At 40.3% G+C, this 26,697-nt stretch overlaps 1 protein-coding gene across 2 annotated transcripts in view; it reads left to right on the top strand.

The window, feature by feature from the left end:
* The window catches only part of LOC147124247 (uncharacterized), a 68,205-nt gene that overhangs the window by 33,752 nt on the left and 7,756 nt on the right, over positions 1-26,697 (top strand). The window contains exons 20-37 of one of the 2 annotated variants that reach the window (XM_085984227.1): positions 3,530-3,646; positions 3,732-3,857; positions 4,732-4,903; positions 6,190-6,414; positions 7,165-7,283; positions 7,365-7,504; positions 11,934-12,075; positions 14,072-14,224; positions 16,778-16,900; positions 20,476-20,847; positions 22,200-22,322; positions 22,394-22,516; positions 23,259-23,378; positions 23,452-23,577; positions 24,868-25,039; positions 25,241-25,462; positions 26,221-26,339; positions 26,422-26,561. In XM_085984227.1, coding sequence (XP_085840353.1) covers positions 3,530-3,646; positions 3,732-3,857; positions 4,732-4,903; positions 6,190-6,414; positions 7,165-7,283; positions 7,365-7,504; positions 11,934-12,075; positions 14,072-14,224; positions 16,778-16,900; positions 20,476-20,847; positions 22,200-22,322; positions 22,394-22,516; positions 23,259-23,378; positions 23,452-23,577; positions 24,868-25,039; positions 25,241-25,462; positions 26,221-26,339; positions 26,422-26,561 — 2,834 coding nt within the window. The remainder of the gene's footprint in view (positions 1-3,529; positions 3,647-3,731; positions 3,858-4,731; positions 4,904-6,189; positions 6,415-7,164; positions 7,284-7,364; positions 7,505-11,933; positions 12,076-14,071; positions 14,225-16,777; positions 16,901-20,475; positions 20,848-22,199; positions 22,323-22,393; positions 22,517-23,258; positions 23,379-23,451; positions 23,578-24,867; positions 25,040-25,240; positions 25,463-26,220; positions 26,340-26,421; positions 26,562-26,697) is intronic. The other variant, XM_085984233.1, reaches the window with a different exon arrangement.

Genomic DNA, 26,697 nt, shown 5'->3' with positions numbered 1-26,697 from the left:
CAAGCCTAGTCTATGTAACTTGTCTACATAATTTAGCACTTAGCCCCAGTATATTTCTGGTGAATCTGCACTGCATGCCCTCAAAAGGCCAATATCCCTCCTGAGGTGCAGTGCTCAGAACTGAATGTAGTGCTCCAGATGGGGTCTAATACAAGCTCTGTACAGATATAACCACTTCAACCCTATGTGGTGTTGGCAATTTTCCAATCCAAGGGTACAATTCCTGAATTGAGTTTTGGAAGATCATGACTTAATGAATGAACAATTTCTCACTGACATTTAATATCCTAGGGTGAAACCATTTGGATCTTGGAGATTTGTCTCTAAACATTAGTTTTTCCCCATCCCTTTTTACATTATATTGAAACTAGCTAGTTCCTCTATTTTTAGTATTCCTTGTATCTCTGGTATTTTAACCTCATCCTCCACTGTGAAGACTGATGCAAAGTAGCTACCTAGCAAGCCTGCCATTTCCTAGTTTTTAAACATTGTGCTAGAAGCAGTCCCTGCCCTTATCTGTCCACACCCCCCAAGTTGAATTAATTACCATTGGGAGTTTAATTTCACTTGTTTGCAGGCCTTTGAAGGCTCCAAAAATTAAGCTGATGTTTTTGGCATAAGGACACAAAGGACACTAATTGGTACATTGAGTGTATTAAAATTTACTAAAACTGACTACTGTACCCTAATCTAAGTAGAAAATAGTTCTGTATATTTCAGTAACTTACAATCGGGTTACTTGCAGGTGCTGGATTAAAACAAACACTCAGCTGTATAATCAAACTTTGTTGAGGAACCAACTAGAAATCAGGCCATCTTAGACTGGGTATTATGCAATGAGGATTAATTAGCAATATTGTGCAAGGCCCCTTGGGGCAGAGCAATCATGTGATAGAATTCTTCATTAAGATGGAGAGGAAGTAGTTGACTTGGACTAGGGTCCTGAATTTAAATAAAGGAAACTACAATGGTATGAGGTGTGAGTTGGCTAGGATGGATTGGGGAACATTTAACTTAAAGGGTTGACAGTGGATAGGCAATGGCAAACATTTAAAGATTGCATTGTTGAACTACAGAATTTGTTCATCCCTGTCTGGCATTAAAAATAAGTGACTCAACCATGTCTAAAGGGAAATTAGGGATGGCATAAGATCCAAGGAGAGGACCTATAAATTGGCCAGAAAAAGCAGCAAACCTGAGGATTGGGATTAGTTTAGGATTCAGCAAAGGAGGACAAAGGGATTAATTAAGAGGGGTGGGGGGGAGGAGAAAGTGAGTAAGCTTGCAGGGAACATAAAAACTGACTGTGAAAGCTTCTACAGATGCAAAGAGAAAGATTGAAGTCAAGCATAGGTCCCTTGCAGTCAGTATCAGGGGAATTTACAATGGGAACAAAGAAATGGCAGACCAATTAAATACATACTCTGGTTCTGTCTTCACAAGAGGACACAAATAACCTCCCAGAGATGTCAGAACATAGTCTAACGAGGGAGGAACCGAATGAAATTAGTATTTGTAGGGAAATTGACTGGATTGAAGGCCAATAAATCCCCAGGGCCTGATTATCTACATCCTAGGGTACTTAAGGAAGTGTCCCTGGAAGTAGTAGATGCATTGCTGGTCATCTTCCCAAATTCTAGACTCTTAACAGTTCCCATGGATTGGAGGATAGCTAATGCAACCCCACTATTCAAAAAGGTGGTAGAGAAAACCAGGAATTATAGACCAGTAAGCCTGACCTCAGCAGTGGGGAAAATGCTAGAGTCCATTGTGAAATGTAATAGCAGAGCACCTGGAAAACAGACGGGATCGGACAAAGTCAACATGGATTTACAAAAGGTAAATCGTGCTTGACTAATCTGGCATTTTTTGAGGATGTAACTGTAGAATAGATAAAGGAGAACCAGTGGATGTGGTGTATTTGGACTTTCAGAAGGCTTTCAATAAGGTCCTGCATAAGAGATTAGTGTGTAAAGTTGAAGCACATGGGATTGGGGGTAAGGTACTGACTTGGAGAACTGGTTGACAGACAGGAAGCAGAGTTGGAATAAACAGATCTTCGAGTAGCAGGCAGTGACTAGTGGGGTACCGCAGGGATCAGTGCTAGGACCCCAGCTATTCACAATATATATTGATCTAGACGAGGGAACTAGATGTAATATCTCCAGTTTGCAGATGACACAAAGCTGGGTGTGTGCTGTGAGGAAGATGCTGAGAAACTCCAGTATGATTTGGACAGGTTTGGTGATTGGGCAGATGCAGTATAATGTGGATAAATGCAAGGTTATCCATTTTGGTGGCAAAAACAGGAAGGCAGATTATTATCTGAACAGTAATAGATTGGGAGAAGGGGAAGTGCAATGAGACCTGGGTGTCCTTGTGCACCAGTCGCTGAAGGTAAGCATGCAGGTGCAGCAAGCAGTTAAGAAGGCAAATGATATGTTGGCCTTCATAGAGGATTTGAGTACAGGAGCAAGGATGTCTTGCTGCAGTTGTACAGGGCCTTGGTGAGACCACACCTTGAGTATTGTGTGTAGTTTTGGTCACCTTATCTGAGGATGTTCTTGCCATGGAGGGAGTGCAGCAAAGATTCAACAGACTGATGGCAGGAATGACACATGAGGAGAGATTGGGTCAATTGGGCTTATTCAAAAGTTTAGAAGAATGAGGATCTCATTGAAACTTATAAAATTCTAACTGGACTAGACCGAATAGATGCAGGAAGGATGTTCCTGATGGCAGGGGAGTCCAGAACTAGGGGTCACAGTCTAAGGATAAGGGGTAAGCCATTTAGGACAGACGAGGAGGAATTTCTTCACCCAGAGAGTGGTGAACCTGTGGAATTCTCTACCACAAGGCAGTTGAGGCCAATTCGTTAGATATATTTCTTAAGGCTAGAGGGATATGGGGAGAAAGCGGGGACAAGGTACTGAATTTGGATGATCAGCCATGATCTCCTAAATGGCGGAGCAGGCTTGAGGGGCCGAATGGCCTACTCTTGCTCCTATCTTCTATGTTTATAAAGTTAACTTTTTTTATTAAAAAATATTCCTTGATATATTTAAAACACTACCCAATTCACAGCAGATTTCAAAACTGGTGCCATTTGTGCCAGACTTGCCAATTGCACCCATAGTGGAAAGTTTACCCTGTTCTGTTCCAACTGTCTTTGTATCTGAAGCAGTTGGTTTGATCCACATTGAAGCCAGGAGTCTGAGTTTGGATTCAGAGGCTGAACTGCTGAATGCTGCTTAATGTTTCCTATGTAAATGACTTTGTTGCTTAGTCTCATTTAATTTAGATCTGCTACATATCTAGCAACTGCCATGGTGCATTGCTTTTAAATGGCCTAGTTTAATACTTTGACAGGGTTTTTTTTTACAAAGTTGGGATGTATTCTGTACAATTGGCTAGGCATCTCAAAGACCTCTGCAGGTTACTGTTGAAGTCAGTTCAGCTATTTTAAGCTAGTTGCTGCTTTGAGTAATTTCTTGAGACTACTAAAATGACTTTTTTTTTATTCTCGCAGACTTGAATGAATGCCTGGTGAACAATGGTGGCTGCTTGCATATCTGCCAGGATCTTGTTATTGGCTACAAATGTGTATGCCTTACTGGTTTTGAGTTGGTTGAGAATATCTGTAGAGGTAAGTTTTTTTGGTAATTTTTTGTATATTTAAGTGTATGTAATGGCTTAATAAAACTGAAGGAATGTTGCCTGATATTCTGCAGATATTGATGAATGTCAAAATCCTGGAACCTGCAGTCAAATTTGTATCAACATAATAGGAAGCTATGAATGTGCATGTCACAAAGGATATCACCTGGATCCAGTGACTGGAGTTTGCAAGGCAATAGGCAAGTAGAACCTTTTCAAAAACTAGTACAATGCTTTTAGACTTTCATGTAACACGTGCTTTTAAACCTGGAGTCCTGCTTGGTTCTAATCTGTTTCCATTTAGAGGGAAAGTTTATTTAAAAAAAAAAAAAAAAAAATATATCCAATCTTTATCATTCAAGGATAATGGTGAGCCAGGACTTGTCCATTAGATGCCATTGTCTGTATTGCCACGTCAATTTTCAACAAACCATCTATCCAACTGTCTTGCATAAGATATTCATTAATTGCTGCTAGATCTGCAGTCACTAATTTGACATGCTTCAAGTCCCATTTGTCTGTTTTGCACACTCCAGTTGAGCAACTAAGTGAGTGACATCGTACTATGCTACAACTATCAAGACCAGTAGTGGCATTAGTACCAACTCCCTTGATGCATTTTTGGACACTGGCTCTTGTATTTGTGCTAATGAAGATGGAGGGAATGCTTACTACAGAAGAGAGTATTTAAATATTTTGGTTAAAATATTTTCTATAGTAGCTGCATGCAGTCACTGAACTGTCCCTGGAAATCCCTGCATGTATCCTCTGCTGTTTTGCCTAAATTTGTTGCCCTAAATCCAAAATGTTCCTATCTCTTTTTAAATTTGTGCAATGTTTTGTAGAATGTCTTCAGAGGGAGGCAAACCTGTCTGGTTACTACTTCTAATTGTTATCTAGTCAGAGAAAGTTTAGCACTGATTTCCTTGAACTGTTACCACATGAATTGTCATTAAAGTACTGAAGGGTGGCTGCTGCTGCCTGTAGAAATGTTTCGGCAAGTCACTTCAGGAATGGGAGAAGTGAAGCACTATTTTGCCAGTTTAATTTTTAGTTTTTCTATAATTTAAATAGGGGAAGAGCCCTATTTGGTCTTCACTAATCGCCACGATATTAGGAAAATCGGATTACACCAAATGGAATACACCCAAGTAGTTCGGCAATTGAGAAATGCTGTAGCACTTGATGCTGATGTTGCCTCACGGAGGATCTTCTGGGCTGATTTGGGACAACGAGCCATTTTTAGGTATGCAAATTCTTTACTGTGAACTGTAACAATAGCTACATAATGGATTGGCAAGCTGAAGACTCAACTTGACTTTCTTCATCAAGGCACTGATTTCACTTGCACAATGTCACTAATTGAGAGACCTACAAACTATATTGTATCCAGAAGTAGACTTTCAATGATTCAGTATCCAAATCTATTTTGATGCATTCTTTAGATCTGGTTAAGGTACTCCATTTGAAGTATTCAGTCTGGTTTAAAAACTTGTGGGTAGGTGAAAGGCCAGGATGCATAGTTCAGGAAGACATTTGTAGAGAGCGGAGTTCTTTCAAACCTCCAACTTAAATCAGATTACATCTTTGATCACAATTGTACAAATCTGGGGTCAAAACTTCAGGAAACCCACTATTGATGTAACTACTCAGTACAGAAAACTGTCCTTCATTTAGGTTAGTGAATAGAAAAACAAAGGGCCACTCTGCAGGCCACCACTGGATTGTAAATGGGCACAATAGAGGATTTAAATTTTAAAGAATTAATGTTTGCTGTAGACATTGGCATGTACTTTTTAACTACCATGCAGAGGACCTATCTAGAAGCCAACAATACAATGTCCATGTAAAAAAAAAAAAAAAATAGCTTCTGAAGTCCTACTTGTGCAGTCTGCATTGACCAACTGGTCTGACATGGTTGTCAGTTTAACACTTGGTTTCAATTTTTAAATGCTATTGTCTGACTTGTATCAACTTGTGGTCTGATTTGGGTGAGTGCCCTCAAAATTGATTCTGGCATAAACCCTCCTCCATGATATCAAATGGGTTTCATCCTTGAAGCAACCCAATACCTAGATTTGGTGCTGCATTTGGCCTGTTAATGCACTTTGGTTTGCAAAATTGCACATTCCATAAGATTCACTTCATTTGGTTGCATAGGGAAAACTAATGCTCTTCCCTTCAATCCACCAATACAAGTTCACATGCTGAGCACCTAATTAAAATTCATGCAGAGGAATTTTATCTTTAATCATCTTCCACTGCATACATTGAAGTGCTGACTTGTAACGTTTGGCTCAATTGGTTTATTTATTTTTTTAAATTAAAAGGATGGAAATTTAGTACCACTTAACATTCCAGTAGATTCTAAGATGGGCCAAATTGTCTGTCTCTCTCTTTTTCTGTCTTCCAACTTCTATTTAAAGTTGGAAGCTCCCAAAAAAAAAAAAAATTGGATTTGTAGCTTAACTTTTTTGATTTGGATTTTTAGTGTAATCTGCAAACTTTCATTAAACAATGACTTCTTTACAGTGTGTCCATGGATAAACGTGAAAACTCAGTTCACAAATCCAACATTGTCAAAGATCTAGGAGACCCTGTGGGAATTGCTGTGGACTGGATCTACAAACACTTTTACTGGACTGATCGTGGCACTGAAACCATATCTGTCGCTAACTTTGATGGAACCAAAAGAACAATCCTTTTTGATGCTGACCTGAGGGAACCGGCTTCTGTAGCTGTTGATCCATTATCAGGGTACTGAATTGTTTTATAGAATTTTAAGATGTTGCACATACATTGAGGTATTTTCAAAACCTGCTTGCAGTTAATGTACTCTGAACTGTCTTGATCTTAATTCTTTCAATCTTACTTTTGCTGCTTCTATCTATATTGAATAACATTTTTTTGGACTATTCTAGTTCACTCTGAACATTTACTTTGTTTAAAAGAGAGATTTAAAAAAAAAAATCTTGCTTGCATGTTTCAGACCAGTGTATGGTATAGCTGGTAATGTGAAACTCTTCTGATCAGCTGGCCAAATCCTAAGGTAGGAAGGAAATAGAGCTCCAATTGGAAATATCAAAGTAAAGTTTTATCTTAAAGGTTTTTTCTTGTGGCAAGTCAAGAGGATAAATGGGAATGGATCTGATCAAACTAAGTGGAAACTTGAATCTTTAAAATGCATTCAATGTGAGATAGTAATCTTGTATATCTGTTTTGAGTAGTGCAGAAGATTAGAGGCATCAAATTCAACTTTCACTAGAATATGTTCATTTAATACTGACGTGCTAACTAAATTTTAGTGCTGCGATAATTTAGTTATCACTTCAGGTTAGGTGAATAAACCTTCAGTTGTCGCAATGTATTTGTTGCTGCTGACAGCACTGCCCGACAATGGAAATGAAAAATCCTGGAAGATTTTGTTTTGCATGTAACTATCATCTCTTTTTAAGGTGCTACATTTTCAGGGTGAATCTTGGTTGTGACTGTTTTTGGTTTTTAAAGGTTTCTTTACTGGTCAGACTGGGGCAAGCCAGCAAAGATTGAAAAAGCAGGAATGAATGGCTATGACCGTAACCTTCTGGTGACCAGAGAGATTCAATGGCCACGTGCCATTGCTCTTGGTAAGTAGACTGCTAATCCTGAAATTAGAAGGCACACCTTTTCATTATTCTGATATTTATACAATGCATCTTTGTCTACAGATCTTGTGAAAAGTCGCCTCTATTGGGTTGACTTGAAGCTGCACACATTGTCAAGTATAGACCTGAATGGTCAAGACCGAAGAACTGTACTGCTGTCAAAGGAATTCCTTGCTCATGCTTTTGCAATCACCATATTTGAGGCAAGTTGACTTGGTGTATAGAATGTCTAGAGCTGCTAAGTAATCAATCCTTGTGTTCTGCTTCTAAAATCTAGCAGATTTCTTCCCACATCATTGTTCTTCACAATCTTTCCATGTGATGGCAATAGACATGTTTCCTCCAAGCATAGAAAAACTGCAGTAAACAGAAATGCTCCTCATGGGGAAGGCTAAACTTAAATAGAATGACCATTCCAATCTATCTAAATGATCCTGACTTCTGGCTTTTTTTTTTTCCTTTCCCTGCTCTAGTTTTCATCTACCTCAGCCTTCTATGCCACCTCAACAAAGCTCAATGCTAACTTCACAATACCTTTTTTCTGTACAATTTCCATCCCTTCATTTGGCAAAGTAAGAGCTAGCTAAAGTCAGCATTTAGTTTTGCCATCCATAACTAATTTACTCTTTCTATAGCAATCCTCATAGAATCATAGAATTGTTACAGCATGGAAGGCCATTTGGCCTGTCTAGCCAGTGCTGACTCTCCTAGTCCCACTCCCCTGCCGTTTCCCTGTAGCCCTGCATTTTTTTTTTCTTCCGATACTTGGCCAACTCAAGATAAGATTGAGTCTGCCGCCTCCACCCTTTCAGGCAGTGCATTCCAGATCTTAACCCCTCGCTGTGTAATTTTTTTCTTGCATCGCCTTTGGTTCTTTTACCAATCACCTTAAATCTGTTCTCTGCCCTTTGGCCAATGGGAACAGTTTCTCTCAATCTACCCTGTCCAAACATAGAAGATAGGATAGGAGTAGGCCATTTGGCCCCTCCAGCCTGTTTTGCCATTTAATGAGATCATGGCTGATCATCCAAATTCCATACCCTGCCCCTGCTTTCTCCCCATATCCCTTTAACCTTAAATATACCCAACTCCTTGAATATATTTAATAAATTGGTCTCAACTGCCTTGTGTGGTAGAGAATTCCACAAGTTCACCACTGTCTGAGTGAGGAAATTCCTCATCTCTGTCCTAAATGGCTTGCCCCTTAGACTGTGACCCCTGGTTCTGGACTCCCCTGCCATCGGGAACATCCTTCCTGCATTTAGTCCTGTTAGAATTTTAAGTTTCAATGAGATCATGATTTTGAACAACTCCTGGAAAGAAAAACTTGTATTTGTATAGCACCTTTCACTACTGCCAGTGCTTTACAGCCAATGAAGTACATTTTGAAGTGTAGTCACTGTTGTAATATGGGAAATGCAGCAACCAATTTGCCCACAAACCATGTGATAATGACCATATAATCTGTTAGTGAGGGATACATATTAGCTAGGATACCAGGGATTGCTCTTCAAAGTGCCATAGGATCTTTTACATCCACCTGAGAGCAGATGGGAGCTCCATTCAGCACCTCAAATACAGCATCTCCAACGGTGCAGCACTCCCTCAGTACTGCACTGGAGTGCCAGCCTAGATTTTTGTGCTCTTAAGTTGCTGGAGAGACTTGAACCCACAGCCTTCTAACTCGGAACTACTGATTGAGACAAAGCTGACTGCATCTCTGCTTGGCCAGAGATGACCTCTTGTACATCCAGTACCCTTTTTTATTAAACATTTTATCATCTTGTATTCATGGGCAAATATTAATGCCTTTACTCTTACTGTATTTGGGTTAATTGACTTCCCTTTCCAGGTCTGATGAATGGACTCTAATGTACTTTTGTATCTTGTTTCCATATGCTGACAGAGCTGTTGTGTACTTGTAGCATTTGGTTTTTCTCCAGGGTTCTCTGGTTTTTGACCAACTGTTTGTTTTTAAGCAAGCTAGAAGCAAATTGACTTGCAGAGCTTGGAAAGGATTAAGGGGAGTGTTTGCTAGTGCTGTTAGGGAGGGTTTAAACTAAAATGGCAGTTGGTTGGGAACCTGTGCAAGGAGACAGAGGAAAGGGAAGCAAGGATAGAAACAAAATAGGAAGGAGAAAAGCAAAAGCAGAAGGCTGAGCAATCCAGGGTGTAAACCAAATAGGGCCACAGAAAATAAGAATTCTAAAAGGACATTGATTGTTTTTAAAAAAAAAAAAAAAAAAAAAATGTGAGGAGCATTCGTGATAAGGTGGATGAATTAGCTGCAAAAATAGATGTAAACTGATATAATTGGGATTAGAGACATGCATTCCCAGCCCTGGTCACCCTGGAACCAACATCCAGGGGTATTCAATATTCAGGAAAAGGAGGTGGGGTAGTATTGCTGGTTAAAGAGGAGATTAACACTAGTAAGGAAGGATATTTGCTCTGATGTGGAATTTGTATGGGCAGAGCTGAGAAATACCAAGGGGCAGAAAACATTAGTGGGAGTTGTATACAGACCCCCAAATTTTGAGGCTGTAACTGGTATATAATAAAGGAGAACCAGTGGATGTGGTGTATTTGGACTTTCAAGGCTTTTAAGAAGGTCCTGCATAAGTGATTAGTGTGCAAAATTAAAGCACATAGGATTGGGGGTAAGATACTGTCTTGGATAGAGAACTGGTTGGCAGACAAGAAGCAGAGTTGGAATAAACTGGTCTTTTTCTGAGTGGCAGGCAGTGACTAGTGGGGTACTGCAGGGATTGATGCTAGGACCCCAGCTATTCACAATATATAAATGATGTAGACGAGGGAACTAGATGTAATGTCCAAGTTTGCAGACAACACTAAGCTGGGTGGGCATGTGTGCTGTGAGGAGGATGCAGAGAAACTCAGTACAATTTGGACAGGTTGGGTGATTGGGCAGATGCATAGCAAATGCAGTATCATGTGGATAAATGTGAGGTTAATCACTTCGGTGGCAAAAACAGGAAGGCCAATTATTTGAATGGCAATAGATTGGGAAAAGGAAGTACAAGACCTGGGTGTCCTTATGCACTAGTCGCTGAAGGTAAGCATGCAGGCGGTTAAGGCAAATGATATGCTGGTCTTCGTGCAAGGATTGGAGTACAGGAACAAGGATGTCTTGCTGCAGTTGTACAGGGCCTTGGTGAGACCACACCTGGAGTATTGTGTGCAGTTTTGGTCACCTTATCTGAGGATGTTCTTGCCATGGAGGGAGTGCAGTGAGATTCACCAGACTGATGCCTGGGATGGCAGGAATGACAGAGGAGAGATTGGGTTGATTGGGCTTCTATTTGCTAGTGTTTAGAAGAATGAGGGGGGATCTCATTGAAACTTATAAAATTCAAACAGGACTAGATGCAGGAAGGATGTTCCTGATGGTGGAGTCCAGAACCAGGGGTCACAGTCTAAGGGGTAAGCCATTTAAGAGGAATTTCTTCACCCAGAGAGTGGTGAACCTGTGGAATTCTCTACCACACAAGGCAGTTGAGGCCAATTCATTAAATATATTCAAGGAGTTAGATATATTAAGGCTAAAGGGATCAAGGGATATGGGGAGAAAGCAGGGACAGGGTACTGAATTTGGATGATCAGCCATGATCTCATTAAATGGCGGAGCGGGCTATAAGGGCCAAATGGCCTGCTCCTATCTTCTATGTTTCTGTTAAGTAGGAACACTAGCAGCAAGCCTAACTCTGCAAATGCTCCTGCTAAAGCAACAACTTGCATTTTACAACAACTTGCATTTTATATGGTACCCTGAACATAGAAAATGTGGAATAGTAGCAAGAGAAACCAAACTGCTGAGCTGGGGAAAGTTTTTTTTTTTTAAAAAGGTGTAGGGTTTGGGGCAAGTTCTTGAGCTGATCCAGGCAACTGGAAAATTTGCCCTGCTGGTGAAGTATGAAAGAGGTTGCAAAGCTGGAGTGAGGGAGTTGGAAGACTAGGACTCTTTGGGGGTTGGAGAGACTGATTGGGAGCCAGTGAGGGTGGGCAAGCAGGTTTGTGGGATGAAAGCAAATCTGGATGAGTTTATGGTAGGCTGGTGCTATGGAGGGCCACTATTTTGGGCAGGGTGGTGCTATGGAGGGCAAATGTATTTTGGGTAGTGGGAGTTTATGTAGTATTGACTAAAGTACAAATGAGGCCTTCAGTGGCATAAGGGCTGGAGGATCATTCTGCAGATGTAAATGAACAATCTTGTGGGTGTGGGGATTGGAGTTCAGCTTGATATCCAACAAGTGGGCTGGAGAAGACTGTACAAAACCTCTCCTGATTGAGACTGGGGGTAGTGGAATGCTGGTTTGGGAAGACTGAAGCCAGCATTCTCCATGCCAGCCAATGCTCAGTTGAAACTAGTGACTCATCCAAGGCTGGACAATGCTGCAGCCCATTACTTTGTTTTGGAATTGCTGTCTTTGTGAATTGTTGACTAAATGGGATTGAAGATGTGCACAAAAGCTCTTGCATATTGGTAAATAGTTGCTAATTGGGCAGTTGTCCCAGTCATGGATAAATACCATATATAAACTTGCATAAGTAATTACATGGCAATTTCATATTTAACTTTGTTTCTATAACAAATTTGCTGTCTTGTTCCAGGATCGTGTGTTCTGGGTTGATGGGGGAAATAAATCTCTCTATGGAGCCAACAAATTTACAGGTTCAGATCTGGTGCTTTTAGCTGCCAACCTTAATGAACCTCGAGACATCATTGTTTATCATGAGCTGACACAACCATCAGGTGAGACATCTTGTTGACTTGCTATATATGGTATTAAGGTCAGTCACTTACCCCCTCCTTTGGTAAGATGAGGCCAGATATAAATTGACCCACTTTATTTCACCAGTAAAGTGATTATATAGAACAGCAGTGAGTACAACCTTTTTGTCCTGTGGCATGTTCTGTTCCCCATGTTTACTTTCCCATGCATCAATATCTTGCTTGATTTAACCCCTCCAGCATGTGTGGTCTTGGGTTTTTGGATGACTTCCTTTAGCTGTTTTTTAAACCTGGCTGCTTATCTCCCTTTCTGACTTTAAACTGAGGAAGTTTTGGTTTCCATATTTAAGAAAAGATATACTTGCTCTCGAGGCAGTTCAGAGAAGGTTCACTCGGTTGATTCCGGAGATGAGGGGGTTGACTTATGAGGAAAGGTTAAGTAGGTTGGGCCTCTACTCATTGGAGTTCAGAAGAATGCGAGGCAATCTTATTAAAACATAAGATTGTGAAGGGGCTTGATCGGGTGGATTCGGTGAGGATGTTTCCACTGATGGGTGAGACTAGAACTAGGGGGGCATAATCTTAGAATAAAGGGCCACCCTTTCAAAACTGATGAGGAGAAACTTCTTCACCCGGTGGTAAATCTATGGAATTTGTTACCTCTGGTGGAAGCTGCAACATTAAATAAATTTAAAACTGAGACAGTTTATTAGCATAAGGGAATTGGGGGTTACGGGGAGGGCAGGGAAGTGGACTTGAGTCTAGGTTCGGATCAGCCATGATCCTATTGAATGGCGGAGCAGGCCTGAGGGGCTGTATGGCCTACTCCTGCTTCTACTTATGTTCTGTAAGATAAAATGGGCTTTCTAATGCTGGCTAATTTAGCATATGGGGAATGTTAGAAGGTCAGAGTAGCCAAAAAACACTTTCATCTAGACATTATGCTGGGAACATTTTTGGGAAAGGGGCAGGGGTGGGTGGGAGGGAAGAGATGATGAATAAAGATGGGTTTCTGGATTTAACTAACGTTGGGCATCAAGTCAAAAGATTGGCTTTTGCTCTAACAGCAAGGCTATTGGTGCAGGCTGTTATTAAAGGGTAAATCTGACATCTGCTCATGCACAGCCAAACTGGGAAATCCAGAAGTCAGATACCATGCTTCTCCACAAGGTGCACTGTTGCAGTCGTCACTGATAGTCTGCATTGAAATCACTAATGGCATGAACTTGGGGTACTTTTAGTTCTGCACTAAAACAGCTGGTGCATTTAGGAGTGAGTTCTTAAAGCCATAATAAGTGATTACTGCTGAACAACATCTCTGGCCCTGAAAATAATTTTACAAGTGTGGCATCTCATGCCCACAATTGTGTTGCAGATTTTTTTTTTTTTATGTATTCTCTTCCCTTAATCCATCTGTATTTCCCAATCTTTGATTTAAATGGAGAAAGTGAAATTTATTTCCTGGTTTAGACTCGTGTCCAAGGATATTTCAATCTGGTTGTAGAACCTCAGTTGCTTGCTGCATTCAGGCACTACAGCTCCCCTGTAGAGGGCACTGTGCTGGTAGACTCCAGATTAGTGGATATCTCCGCTGACGAGCCCACAAAGTCTGGGCAGTTTTCAGCAAGGTGAATGGAGAGTGCTGTTCCCTCACCACTGAGAATTCCAGGCCAAACCATCTGTTGAAGTTCCAATACTGTAGAGAAATGTGGCTACAATTGCCACACAGTAATCTCAAATAGCGAGCTTAATAAATGACTAGTTCACTGATTCTTTGTAGTTTCGGACATGCTAGTGCTGCTATCTTAAACACCTTTTATTTTTGCCAAAAGTGTGGTAGTAACACTTTTTTTTTTTTTTTTTTTTTTTTTTCAGGCTAAATTTGATTTTAGTAACCTGCTTTGCAATTTAAATGTCAGCTGAAGCTGGTTTTGAATGCTATTTTGCTAGGTTTAGAATGAATTGCGTCTGTGCTCTGCTGTCAGAAGGATCCAGACTTTAAAACCTCTTTTTACAGGCAAAAACTGGTGTGAGAATCTGAAGACTAGAAGCTGTGAATACATGTGTCTCCCAGCACCTCAGATCAACAATTCCTCTCCAAAATACACCTGTGTGTGTCCATCTGGAATGGAGCTGCAGAAGGATGGCCAGCACTGCAGAATGGGTATATGTGCGTCAATAATTTGTTTCCTTGCTAGTGTTGCAAACTCCACTTATCCAATGGACAATCTAACCTCCTACATTTTTAGTTCTAGAACAAACTTAACTGAGCAGGCAGCATCTGTCAGTATTGGGCAAGGATTGTATTTACAAATTCTGAATTTGGGAAATATTTGGATAACCTCCATGAGCATCAGCCATGATATTGAATGGTGGAGCAGGCTTGAGGGCCGAATGGCCTACTCCTGCTTCTATTTTTCTGTTAACCTGTCTAAACTGTTGAATTGTGATTTTGGATTTTAGAAATGGCAATTCCTACTGCATTTTAAATGTGAAGTGTTGTAACTTGGAGCTATTTCACTTGCATATAAGATGCTAATCTTCAAGAGACTGACTAACCAGATATTCCCATGAATAGGAGAAAACTAAGGACTTGGAAAACCAAATAGCTTGAGTTTCTCAGCACTTGGTTAAAATGGACAGTCTTTTCCATGCCATAACTTTTTTTTTCCCTGCAGTGGGGAAGCAGCCTCAGTCATAGAATGACTTTCAATATTCCAGTTATGCTCCCAGAAATATGGAGGCTGAAATGAGTTTAATAGAAGTTGTTTTTCCACAGTTAAGACCTGTGGCACATCAGACTTTGTGTGTCACAATAGACAATGTGTACCTAGTAGGTGGCTGTGTGATGGTAAAGCTAACTGAAGGTGGATCTGATGAAAGTACAGAAATCTGTACTAAGTACTTTTCCATTTTAACAAGGTAGGGATGAGAAGGTTACTTGCCCTACTGTATAGTTACCTTTAATCTATATACTGTCTAGCTGTTACCAGGTGGTTTTTACTGAGGGCTTTGATGTCTTAATCTGAATTGGAACAAGTTCCTGTTTACCCACCCTTCCCATCACAATTTATGGCTAAGGTTATTTAATTTTGAATTTTGCTATTTTCCCTAAATTGTAGTAAAAACTGGCCTCCTTACTAGATTGTCCCCCACAAATTTGAGTCCAAATGTATTTGCACACTACCACTTGGGCAGATGTATTCATCTTGTACTTCGTCAGAACTAATTCATGATTTTGGTGTGCTTGACCTCTGGCAGCATTGTGGCTTTTCAATGTTTGCTCCCATGAAGGTTCTTGCATAGTGTTTTTGCACAGCAGGTGGAAATCTCACCCAAAGCCCAGGTGACATTTCTAATTAGAGGAGCAGACCTGTAAAGAAAAGGTCTTTCCAGCATTTCTAATCATTGAATTTTTGTAGGATTTTTAATGTTTCTAGCTTTCTAGATCCAGATGTTTGCATATTGGCTAAGTGTTGAATGGTGTTTTTTGAGGGAAAGATATTTGGTTTTCTAGCTACTCATTCTTGGAATTATCTTGCTGTTTTTGAAAGCTTTGGGTACTGTATCTTGCTGGCATAGCACTGGATTAGTCACCCAGAGGTCATGGAAACAGATAGGGGCAGGAGTAGGCCATTTGGCCCCTTGAGCCCACTCCACCATTTAATTAGATCATGGTTGATCATCCAAATTCAGTACCCTGTCCCTGCTTTCTTCCCTTTAGCCTTAAATATATCTAACTCCTTCTTGAATATATTTAATGAATTGGCCTCAACTGCCTTCTGTGGTAGAGAATTCCACGGGTTCACCATTCTCAGTGAAGAAATTCCTCCTCATCTGTCCTAAATGGCTTACCCTTTAGACTGTGACCCCTGGTTCTGGACTCCCCTGCCATCAGGAACATCCTGTGTCTAGTCCTGTTGGAATTTTAAGTTTCAGAGTTGAAATGCCACAATGGCAAATCATGAAATAGAATGCAATAATCTAAACTTCAGAGGTAGTAGCTGAAAAATGACAAGCTGCTGAATTGTTAAATAGCCAGAATGTTGAAACCCAACTGTTTCACTAATGTTCTTCTGATCTAGCCTACACATGACTCCAGTACAACTCTGGTTGACTAGATTTTATAAAATGAGCACTAATAGAAATAATGGATAGCCCTATTACCAATCCATGGCACTGGCAATCCCAGCCCACTTGTCCTAACTAATTTCCAGACATTGCAGGTCCAAGTATCCCGCAGACTAGTCAACAGCCTGACATTTGACATTGAAATATCAATCAGCCAACCTCTCGGAATTCTCCATCACTATCCCTGAATATGGCCTGTCAGTGATGGGCTTAGTCCTGGCTGGAGTAACTCCTATATAGTCCTTGTGAAGACGCAATACAGTGGTAGTTCAACACTACAATGGACACTGAACAGACTAGAGATTTAGAAGACCAAAACTGGGTATCTAGGAAGTGCTGTAGATCATTGATGGCAATTATATGCCATTGCAAATTAACTAAACTATCCTGCAGCTTACTTCTGTCATCACTTCCCTAGAACATGTAGCATTCTCATACTTAGTAAATGACTTGTTTTATACATGCAATTACTGTTTAGCTATGCTTTGCCAAGGTATTTTTGTGACATCGTTCCCAACCCTGCCAAATACTTGATTCTGCATTTCAGAATGGAATAGAAAGAAATTCTATAAACCAACATTTCCTATTTCAGATAAAAGAACATGTCCTGGTCATGAAATCAGCTGTGGTCCTGGATCTCTTCAATGCATTCCTGTTGCTTGGTGGTGCGATGGAGAAAAGGACTGTGCTGATGGTGGTGATGAGAATGACTGTGGTAGGTTAACTGAAGAAAATAGCCTTTCTTTGCCTTCATGTGGAGGACAAAGGGATTAATTAAGAGGGGGGGGGGAAATAGAGTATGAGTAAGCTTGCAGGGAACATAAAAACTAACTAAAAGCTTCTATAGATATGTGAAGAGAAAAAGATTGAAGTCCAGCGTAGATCCCTTGCAGACAGAATCAGAAATTTTATAATGGGGGAACAAATGAATGGCTGACCAATTAAATACATACTTTGGTTCTGCCTTCACAAAGGAGGACACAAATAACCTCCCAGATGTCTGGGAACATAGGATCTAATGAGAGGGAGGAACTGATAGAAATCAGTATTTGTAGGGAAATGAAATTGATGGGCTTGAAGGCTGATAAATGCCCAGGGCCTGATAATCTACATCGTAGGGTACTTAAGGAAGTGGCCCTAGAAATAGTAGATGCATTGCTGGTCATCTTCCAAAATTCTTTTAGACTCTGGCACAGTTCCCATGGATTGGAGGGTAGCTAATGTAACCCCACTATTTAAAAAAGGTAGTAGAGAAAACAGGGAATTATAGACCGGTAAGCCTGACCTCAGTAGTGGGGGAAAATGCTAGAGTCCATTATAGAAGAGGATTTGGAAAACAGTGACTGGATTGGACAAAGTCAGCATAGATTTACAAAAGGTAAATTGTGCTTGACTAATCTATTGGAATTGAGGATGTAACTGGTAAAATAGAGAAGGGAGAACCAGTGGATGTGGTGTATTTGGACTTTCAGAAGGCTTTTGATAAGGTCCTGTATACGAGATTAGCGTGCAAAGTTAAAGCACACGGGATTGGGGGGGGTAAGGTACTGACTTGGCTAGAGAACTGGTTGGCAGACAGGAAGCAGAGTTGGAATAAACAGGTCTTTTTCCAAGTGGCAGGCAGTGACTAGTGGGGTACCGCAGGGATCGGTGCTCGGACCCCAGCTATTCACTATACATAAATGATCTAGACAAGGGAACTAGATGTAATATCTCCAAGTTTGCTGATGACACAAAGCTGGGTGGGCATGTGAGGAGGATGCATTTGGGCAGATGCAGTATAATGTGGATAAATGCAAGGTTATCCACTTTGGTGGCAAAAACAGGAAGGCAGATTATTATCTGAATGGCAATAGATTGGGGAGAAGGGGGTGCAATGAGACCTGGGTGTCCTTGTGCACCAGTCGCTGGTAAGCATGCAGGTGGTTAAGTCAAATGGTATGTTGGCCTTCATAACAAGGATTTGAGTACAGGAGCAAGGGTGTCTTGCTGCAGTTGTACAGGGCCTTGGTGAGACCACATCTTGAGTGTTGTGTGCAGTTTTGGTCACCTTTATTTGAGGAAGGATGTTCTTGCCATGGAGGGAGTGCAGCAAAGATTCACCAGACTGATGCCTGGGATGGCAGGAATGACGTATGAAGAGCGATTGGGTCGATTAGGCTTATTTGCTAGAGTTTAGAAGAATGAAGGGGGATCTCATTGAAACTTATGGGAGTAGAGACTAGATGCAGGAAGGATGTTCCTGATGGCGGGGGTCCAGAACCAGGGGTCACAGTCTAAGGATAAGGGGTAAGCCATTTAGGACTGAAGAGGAATTTCTCCACCGAGTGGTGAACCTGTGGAATTCTCTACCACAGAAGGCAGTTGAGACCAATTCATTAAATATATTCAAGGAGTTGGATATATTTCCTTAAGGCTCAAGGGATATGGGGAGGAAGCAGACAGGGTACTGAATTTGGATGATCAGCCATGATCTCATTAAATAGCAGAGCAGGTTCAAGGGGCTGAATAGCCTGCTCCTATATTCTATGTTTCAGGAAAGATGAGGCATTGGTGAAAGAACAAGGGTGGTGAGTTCAAATGGAAGCCTAGCCAAATCTACTGAATTCAGTTAACACCATTGAATTTTACAGCCAAGCTATTGCCATTATCTTTGCATTGGCACTAACAAAAAAACTACATTTAATATAATCTGCAGCAATTGTAATCTAGCCCAGGTATTCTCATTATTGACATCAGGCTGTAAATAGTTTTGCACTAGTTTCTCCTAACAAACCTTGGCTTGTGCCATGATGCAAAGGCTGCTTTCAATGCTTCAATTTCAAATTGAACCATAGAAATACCCAAGTTATTAACATGGAAACTGGCAGTACAGCCAAACCAGTCCATGTTTGTTATGCTCCATGAGCAAATTTGCCCTCTGCTCATGTCCCTTTTTTCTTCCACCTATTCAATCTAACCATGTATGTTGAAGTTTCTTGCTGAACCACTAATTCAGTAAATGCAACAGTTAACTCTGAAGCACTTTTTATCCTGCCCTCTGTTCTAAATATCTTGTATTTAATCTTCTATCTATGGCTCCAGACTCCAATTATTGGAAACTGTCTGCTTCTATCTATCCTCATTAAGAATGGCAGATTTTTTTTAAAGGCCCAATTTTTTTTTAGTCTCCTTTCTATTTCCTCATACCAGGTAGCATCCTGGTGAATCTGCATTGTGCCTGTTCTAAAGCCCCTCCTTCCTATAGTGTAGAGCTCAATACTGCATACATTACTCAGGTCTTGTAGTTTTTTATTGGCTTAGAAACATAGATAGGAGTAGGCCATTCGGCCCCTTGAGCCTGCTCCGCCATGCAATGAGATCATGGCTGATCATCCAAATTCAGTACCCTGTCCCTGCCATCTCTCCATATCCCTTTAGCCTTAAATATATCTAACTCCTTTTTGAATATATTTAATGAATTGGCCTCAACTGCCTTCTGTAGTAGAGAATTCCACAGGTTCACCACTCAAGAAATTCCTCCTCATCTCTGTCCTAAATGGCTTATCCCTTATCCTTAGACTGACTCCTGGTTCTGGACTCCCTGGCCATCAGGAACATCCTTTCTGCATCTAGTCTGTCTAGTCCTGTTAGAATTTTAAGTTTCAATGAGATCCCCTCATTCATCTATACTCCAGCGAGTATAAGCCCAATCGACCCAATCTCTTGTCATGCATCATTCATGCCATCCCAGGTATCAGCCTGGTGAATCTTTGCTGAACTCCCTCCATGGCAGAACATCCTTCCTCATAAGGTGACCAAAACTGCACACAATACTCCAGGTGTGGTCTCACCAAGGCTCTGTACAACTGCAGCAAGACACCCTTGTTCCTGTATATTCTATACCTGAGAGAACCTAGAAATTGTATTGAGATTTTTACAGTATCAACCTGAAGTGCTGCCATTAATATTCTAAATTTGTGGCACCAAGTCCTAGCACAGAGTCTACTTCCAGTATTGGGTTTCATGTTCCAGATGTATGAAGTGTTGGCAAGTTTACAATGGCAACCATCTTCAGTACTTCATAGCTTACCATTAAACCTATGCAAATGATAAGCACAGCATTAATCAAACTGGTAGCTTCCTTTATCAAGTACAGTTGATAAAAACCTGGAAGGCTTGGCATGATCTGTTATCTAATTTACAGTTGCAAAGCTACTTGGAGGGAAAAGCATGGGATACAGTTTAGTGCATGGCTCTTTTTGAAATTGGCAACTTCTGTGTTGAAAGCTATATTTTAATATCTTTCAGGTAAAGTTACTTGCAGTCTACTAGAGTTTACCTGCTCCAGTGGCAGATGCATTTCCAAGACCTTTGTCTGTAATGGTAAGGATGACTGTGGTGATGGAAGTGATGAAAAAGGCTGTGCTCCACCTACCTGTGGCCCACATGAGTTTCAATGCAATAGTTCAGAGTGTATACCCTTGAATTGGGTGTGTGATAACAATGTGGATTGCACTGATAAGTCTGACGAATCACCAGAATACTGTGGGCACACCTTCCTTCCTCCTGTGGCCTGCTCTCCTCGTGAGTTCCTCTGTGATTCAGGCGAATGCATCCATCGTCGATGGTACTGTGATGGGGATGTTGACTGCAAAGATGGAAGTGATGAAGCTAACTGCTGTAAGTAGACTATTTGCCCTCCCTTATTTCCATATTCTAGACTCTGGCCATATTTTTCCACTAGTGGTATGTGTTCAAGGTGTAGCTTTTTTTTATTTGACTTCATGTTCAATCTCCAGTGCAGTGTTAAATGATGCAAAGTAAAACTTGCTTCATTTTTCAGTGTACCTAAAATGCCAACCTGAACTGCAGCATGAATTCAGTTTTTCAAGGAGATATTAAAGTGTGCAATTGCAAGCTGTACAAAATGGCTAGGGTTCTAGGCTGTATTAAGATGCAAGTTGAGACTTTCTCAATGTACTCTGCAGAGCATTCTTCCCTGGACAGGTCCTCCCAAAAGCCAGCATTTTTAATTGTTAAATAATCCTCACTGAAAGGAATTTAGATAGCTGAAGATTGAAGGGTGACAGGTGGCAGAGGATTATGGTGTAAATTGCTTGAATATGTGCACTATTGTAGGATTCATTAAGTTTCTCTGTGCACTGGCTGAATTAGACTTGACACCTATTGTAAGCGCAGTCATTTTTTAACTTGTTACCTGCAGGACCAGAGTGCATCCTAGAGTTTAAATTTTGGAGCTGAAACTTGTTTAGTGATGCATTTTTCTGACAAGATTGTCATGCAAAAACAGTGCTCTAGAATTGCAGCCCAGCATTCAAATCTGGCACCAGTCTCGTGTAGTCACTGCAAACTAAAAATGGCTCAGATAATTGAGGTGTTTTTGGGAGACAAGAATCCAACATGAACAACTCTGAACATGTGGTTAATTTGGCAACTAGAGTATGCATCCCTTATGAATATTTTTGTACACTTGTCACAGTTCATTGGGTGGGACAATTTGGATCCTTCCCCACCCTCAATTCCTGAGCCACTGGAATCTACTCTGGCAGGTTTTTGTGCTTCCACCTTCCTTCCACAACCTCGGCTATTCACACACCCTAATGCCTCCTCTCTTGTGCTTACTGTTGTTGCATACTGAGTCAACTATTTAACCATCTCCTGTAAAGAGCTTAAATAGATGGGTCATTCTGTGTGCCCTTGCCTCTTTTGTATTCCTTTTCTTAAGAATACTGTTCTAACAGAGCTACCTTGAAATGTTAACTCCTCTGTAGATGCTGCCAGGCTTGAATGTTTCCAGCACTTTATTTTTGTTTCCAGCACTTTATTTTTGTTTCAGATGTACAGGCTTGCTTAATGTACAGCAAAAAGATATTTAGTCAATAAATGAGTGGGGAGGAAATCTCATCCAGCCTTGGTACCTGTTGCTGGCCAAGAGTCTGGGACTCCATTTTGAAAACCAGTGCAATCTTCCAGCTTATTACCTGAACACTCATCTCTATTTTAATTTTCAGCTCTCCAATCGTGTGGCCCTGATCACTTCAGATGTAGTGATGGTAATTGCATCCCAGGAAATAAGAAATGCAATCACGTTAGGGACTGTAATGATGGTAGTGATGAAGTCAACTGCAGGAAAAGTAAGTGAAAGACTATTGCTTTGGTAACAAAACCATGGGATGTATTCAAAAGCTTTTTTTTACTGCTATAGTTTCAGAGTGCACTGGGCCTACTGACTTCAAATGTCAAAGTGGAGAATGCATAAATATCACCCAAGTATGTAACCACAAGCAGGACTGCAAGGACTGGAGTGATGAGCTTCTTTATGAATGTAGTAAGTGAATTAGTGCTATACATATCTGCTTCTAAAATGACACCTTGCTCTGCACTAGTTTAAAACAAAGGAGTATATGTAACATGCTAGAAATACACAACCGGACCATCTAAAGAGAAAAGGCAGTCTATTGTGTAACTGCATCAGAACTGAAAGTTAAGCAAACATTGCTTATCTTTTCACTTCTGACAAAGGATTGCACCTAAAATGTTAACCTGTCTAATTAAAAAATAATGCTGGAAATCGATCTGTTAAGACCTGTCGACCATTAGTTGGGCTGTGCAGTTAAGTGATCACTGAATAAGTGAACTTATTGGAATAGTTCTCCAAGCAATACTAAATTCTATTGGGTTGCATTTAACTGTTCGAAAAATTATTTTGCTTTTATCATTTCACGCTACCTAAAAATGTGAGCCATTCTTGGTATATAGTTGATCAGGTATTCTGCACCAAATTGAGATTACTCTACATGCATGAAGATGCAAGAGTTTGATTTCCCACCACCACCAGCCCCCCCCCCCCCCCCCCCCCCCAAAAAAAAAAAATTAGTGGTGTATGGTAAGGGAAGTCTGCTTGAAAGTGTCTAACGTTGTGTTAAACAGACAATTCCTAATCTAGCTGCAAATGGCCTCCTTTCTTGGCTCTCCACCAAATTAATTCTGAGGATTATTTTTTTATGCTTGAGGATAAGTGGCAATATTGTGCAATAAATACTTGTGACCTTGAGGGTTTTATTCTCTAGACCAAAATGAGTGTTTGAAGAAGAATGGAGGTTGCTCTCACATCTGCCTGGATCTTGTCATTGGTTATGAATGTCAATGCCCTGCTGGTTTTGAATTAATTGACCAGAGAACCTGTGGTGGTAAGTTAACTTGACTGACCTATTGCTAAATAAAAACCACTTTTTTTGGAAGCTTAAGATATTTTCTTTTCAGATATTAATGAGTGCCACAATCCTGGATCCTGCAGTCAAATTTGTATAAATATGGAAGGAAGCTACAAATGTGAATGTCATGCAGGATATCTCATGGATCCAGCTAATGGGGCTTGCAAGGCAGTAGGCAAGTATGAAGCTTGTGAAAAAAGAATGTAATTTGGATATGCTCTCTAACATTTGATGTAACAGCATGGTAGATGATCTTTCTATGGTTCTTGTAATTGGCTATAGTGTCAATTAATAGCCAAGACTTTCATTTTTATATAGTGCCTTTCACAACCACTGGACATCTCAAAGCACTTTACACTCAATTAAGTACTTTTGAAGTGGAGTCACTGTTGTAATGTGGGAAGCATGAAAGCCAATTAGTATATGGTTCCAGGACCAGTCTTTTGGCATCTTTATTCCCCCACTCTTAACTCTGCTTTTCCAGGGAGTTCAATTGCTTCCTGGGAGTCCCTTGCATTTGCTTCACTTAAATTATCATTCCATAGTTGGCTTGATTTTGTTTTTCATAGTGACTTGAGTATGTAACTGTCCAAGTGAGCATGAAATGGTGTGAACAACTTTTATAGTTTGAACATTTTTGGAACTACTTGGGGTGGGGGGCTTTCCCCCTTCTCAGATTTTAAACTCTTCAAATCTAGGCACTTGGTACTTTTTTTTTATCATTCAGTGAAATGGCAAGTCAACAGCTAAGCATCTGGCAAATAAGATTGAATTACTTGATGGTTTAATCTTTAGCTACATCTAGAATTTGGATGAGTGGCATCTCCCTTGAATAGGTTCCACTAGAATAAATTCTGCTCTAATTTCTGCATCACAAAACAATCCTGTTAATAGTTTTTAGCATCTTTTATCCTATGGTCACCCTGTACTTCAGATCTGTACTAATTTTGTACTTCAGCTTGTGTAATGATTGATGTAGCAACTTTTTTCTTATGGTCATCTGATTTATTTTTCCTTCTGCTTTTATTAGCACATTATTCTGCACATCGCCATTCTGATAATCCCCTCCAATACTTGCCCTGGTTTCCACAAATTGTGCAAAACCACTTCTTGGTCTTGAAGTTTGTTTATTTTCCTCTTTTATTCTTTTGTTCTACAAATTGAATTACTGACCCAGAACTAAAGTAGGCAAAAGCACCTTTGATACCTTGCTATGTGGAAATGGAACATCTTCCATACACTTGCTGTAAGCATTAACTGCAAATGTGGCTGTTTTAGACTTGTGGAAACTGACCAGTTACTAGATTTTAAATTGAAATGCAATGATTCATTGGACTTGTAACTAACTGAATTAATCTTGTGTAACTTACTTTTGAATGCCAGATGATTTAACTTTGCCTCAGTGCTATTCTCTTTTGCAATGGAATTGCTTGGGTTAAGATTTTTTTTTGAACTGACTTTGTAGGAAAAGAGCCACATTTGATCTTCACTAATCGCCATGATATCCGAAAGCTAGGACTGCATCACCAAGAGTACACCCAGGTAGCTGTGCAGCTGAGAAATGTTGTAGCACTAGATACCAACATTGCAGAACAGAGACTCTTCTGGGCTGACTTGGGCCAGCAGGCAATCTTCAGGTAATCTACACTGCATGTACTAAATCTTGCCATAGCGCTTTTTTGTACCACATGTGAATTGTATTATCTTAAGTTTAATGCATCAAATCTTGTATTGTCAGTAGCCTTAAACAGTTAAATAACTTGGGTCTGAATAGACCTGTAAAGTTTGCTCTAACTACCTTGTACTGATTCTCTAGCTTGCATCCCTTTATCTTGCAGTATGCCCATGAATAAATCAGAAGGTGCAGCTATTTCCAGAATTGTTGATGATTTACAAATTCCTGTGGGAATTGCTGTGGACTGGATCTACAAGCACATCTATTGGACTGATCGTGGCACTAAAACTATATCTGTGGCTAAGTTTGATGGAACCAAAAGGAAGATCCTCTTTGATACTGACCTAAGGGAACCAGCTTCTATAGTAGTTGATCCACACTCTGGGTACTGATTATTACATTGTATGAATAGTACAAAAGGATATGTCTGCAAAATGAGGGGCTCCGCAGTGCATTTTTGCTGTAGCTTTAAATTTTAAGACTATCATGCCAGCATTGATTTAGTTTTTGGTTTGAACATCTGCAGTATTGTGCCATTTTCAAATTCTAGAATAGAGATATCCTATCTTGGACATTCAATCTGCCTTGCAATTGCAGGGTGAGGGGCAAGGCAAAAAGCCATGGGGACAACTCCTGCCCCAACAAATGGTGCTGTGCACAGTTTGAAATTAACTACTAAAGTGCAAGGTGGGGGAAAAAAATAAACTATTGAAATTGGCCAAAGTGAATTACTGGAAGAGCAAACCTGTACATGGATAACCTTGGCTTCTGTATTTAAGAGGAATTTGTACTAGACCACCTGAGAATTGACACTGCAGATCTTAGTCATCTCAGTTCAGTAATGTTGGTCTGTAGCCATGTTTTTAAAATGGCATTGCAGCTTGCTATAACTACCTTCATATTTGTACTGATCTAGTGGTGAGCTAGTAAGTGCTGTGCATTTTTTGTTTCCAGAGCATCCATTTTTAAACCAAGTAGCAAATCAGCATTGCAATAATGCTTCAAAGGGCCTTTGCTTTCAAAATGGTATAAAAGCTGATGTCTTTAGATACAACAGCCTTGTTTAGTGCAGTAAAACATTTACTGCTCACTAAAGCACTTCAAGGACATCTGTATAATTGTGACCTATGTTTGCTTTTAAAGGTTTATTTACTGGTCTGATTGTGGTGTGCCAGCAAAGATTGAAAAAGCAGGCATGAATGGTGTTAACCGCCAACTTGTAATTGCCAACAAAATTCAGAGGCCAAATGGCATTGCACTTGGTAAGTAAGGTGCTTTTTTTTTTTAAAAAGAGGTGGGCTTTCTAGTTTCAAGCTTCTAAATGATGCTTCAACTTGCCCACAGATCATGTGAAAAGCCGCCTCTATTGGATTGATGCAAAGCTGCACATGTTATCAAGTACAGACCTAAATGGTCAAGATAGAAGAACAGTCTTTCAATCTCGGGAATTCCTCGCACATCCTTGTGCTGTTGCATTATTTGAGGTAATGCAATCAGTTTTTAATCATTGGTTTGTGTTTTTAGAAGCACTGCTTTTGAGATTCTAAGTTTGTATACCATATTGCTATCAAATAAGCACTGAATGGAATGCAGCTGCTCACTGACTAAAGTTAAATTTGG

The sequence above is a fragment of the Somniosus microcephalus genome, chromosome 1 (assembly GCF_052327205.1).
Source record: "Somniosus microcephalus isolate GS21.2 chromosome 1, FLI_Smic_1.0, whole genome shotgun sequence".
In the NCBI taxonomy this organism is placed as follows: Eukaryota; Metazoa; Chordata; class Chondrichthyes; order Squaliformes; family Somniosidae; genus Somniosus; species Somniosus microcephalus.
This window is presented reverse-complemented; position numbering and strand designations above follow the sequence as displayed.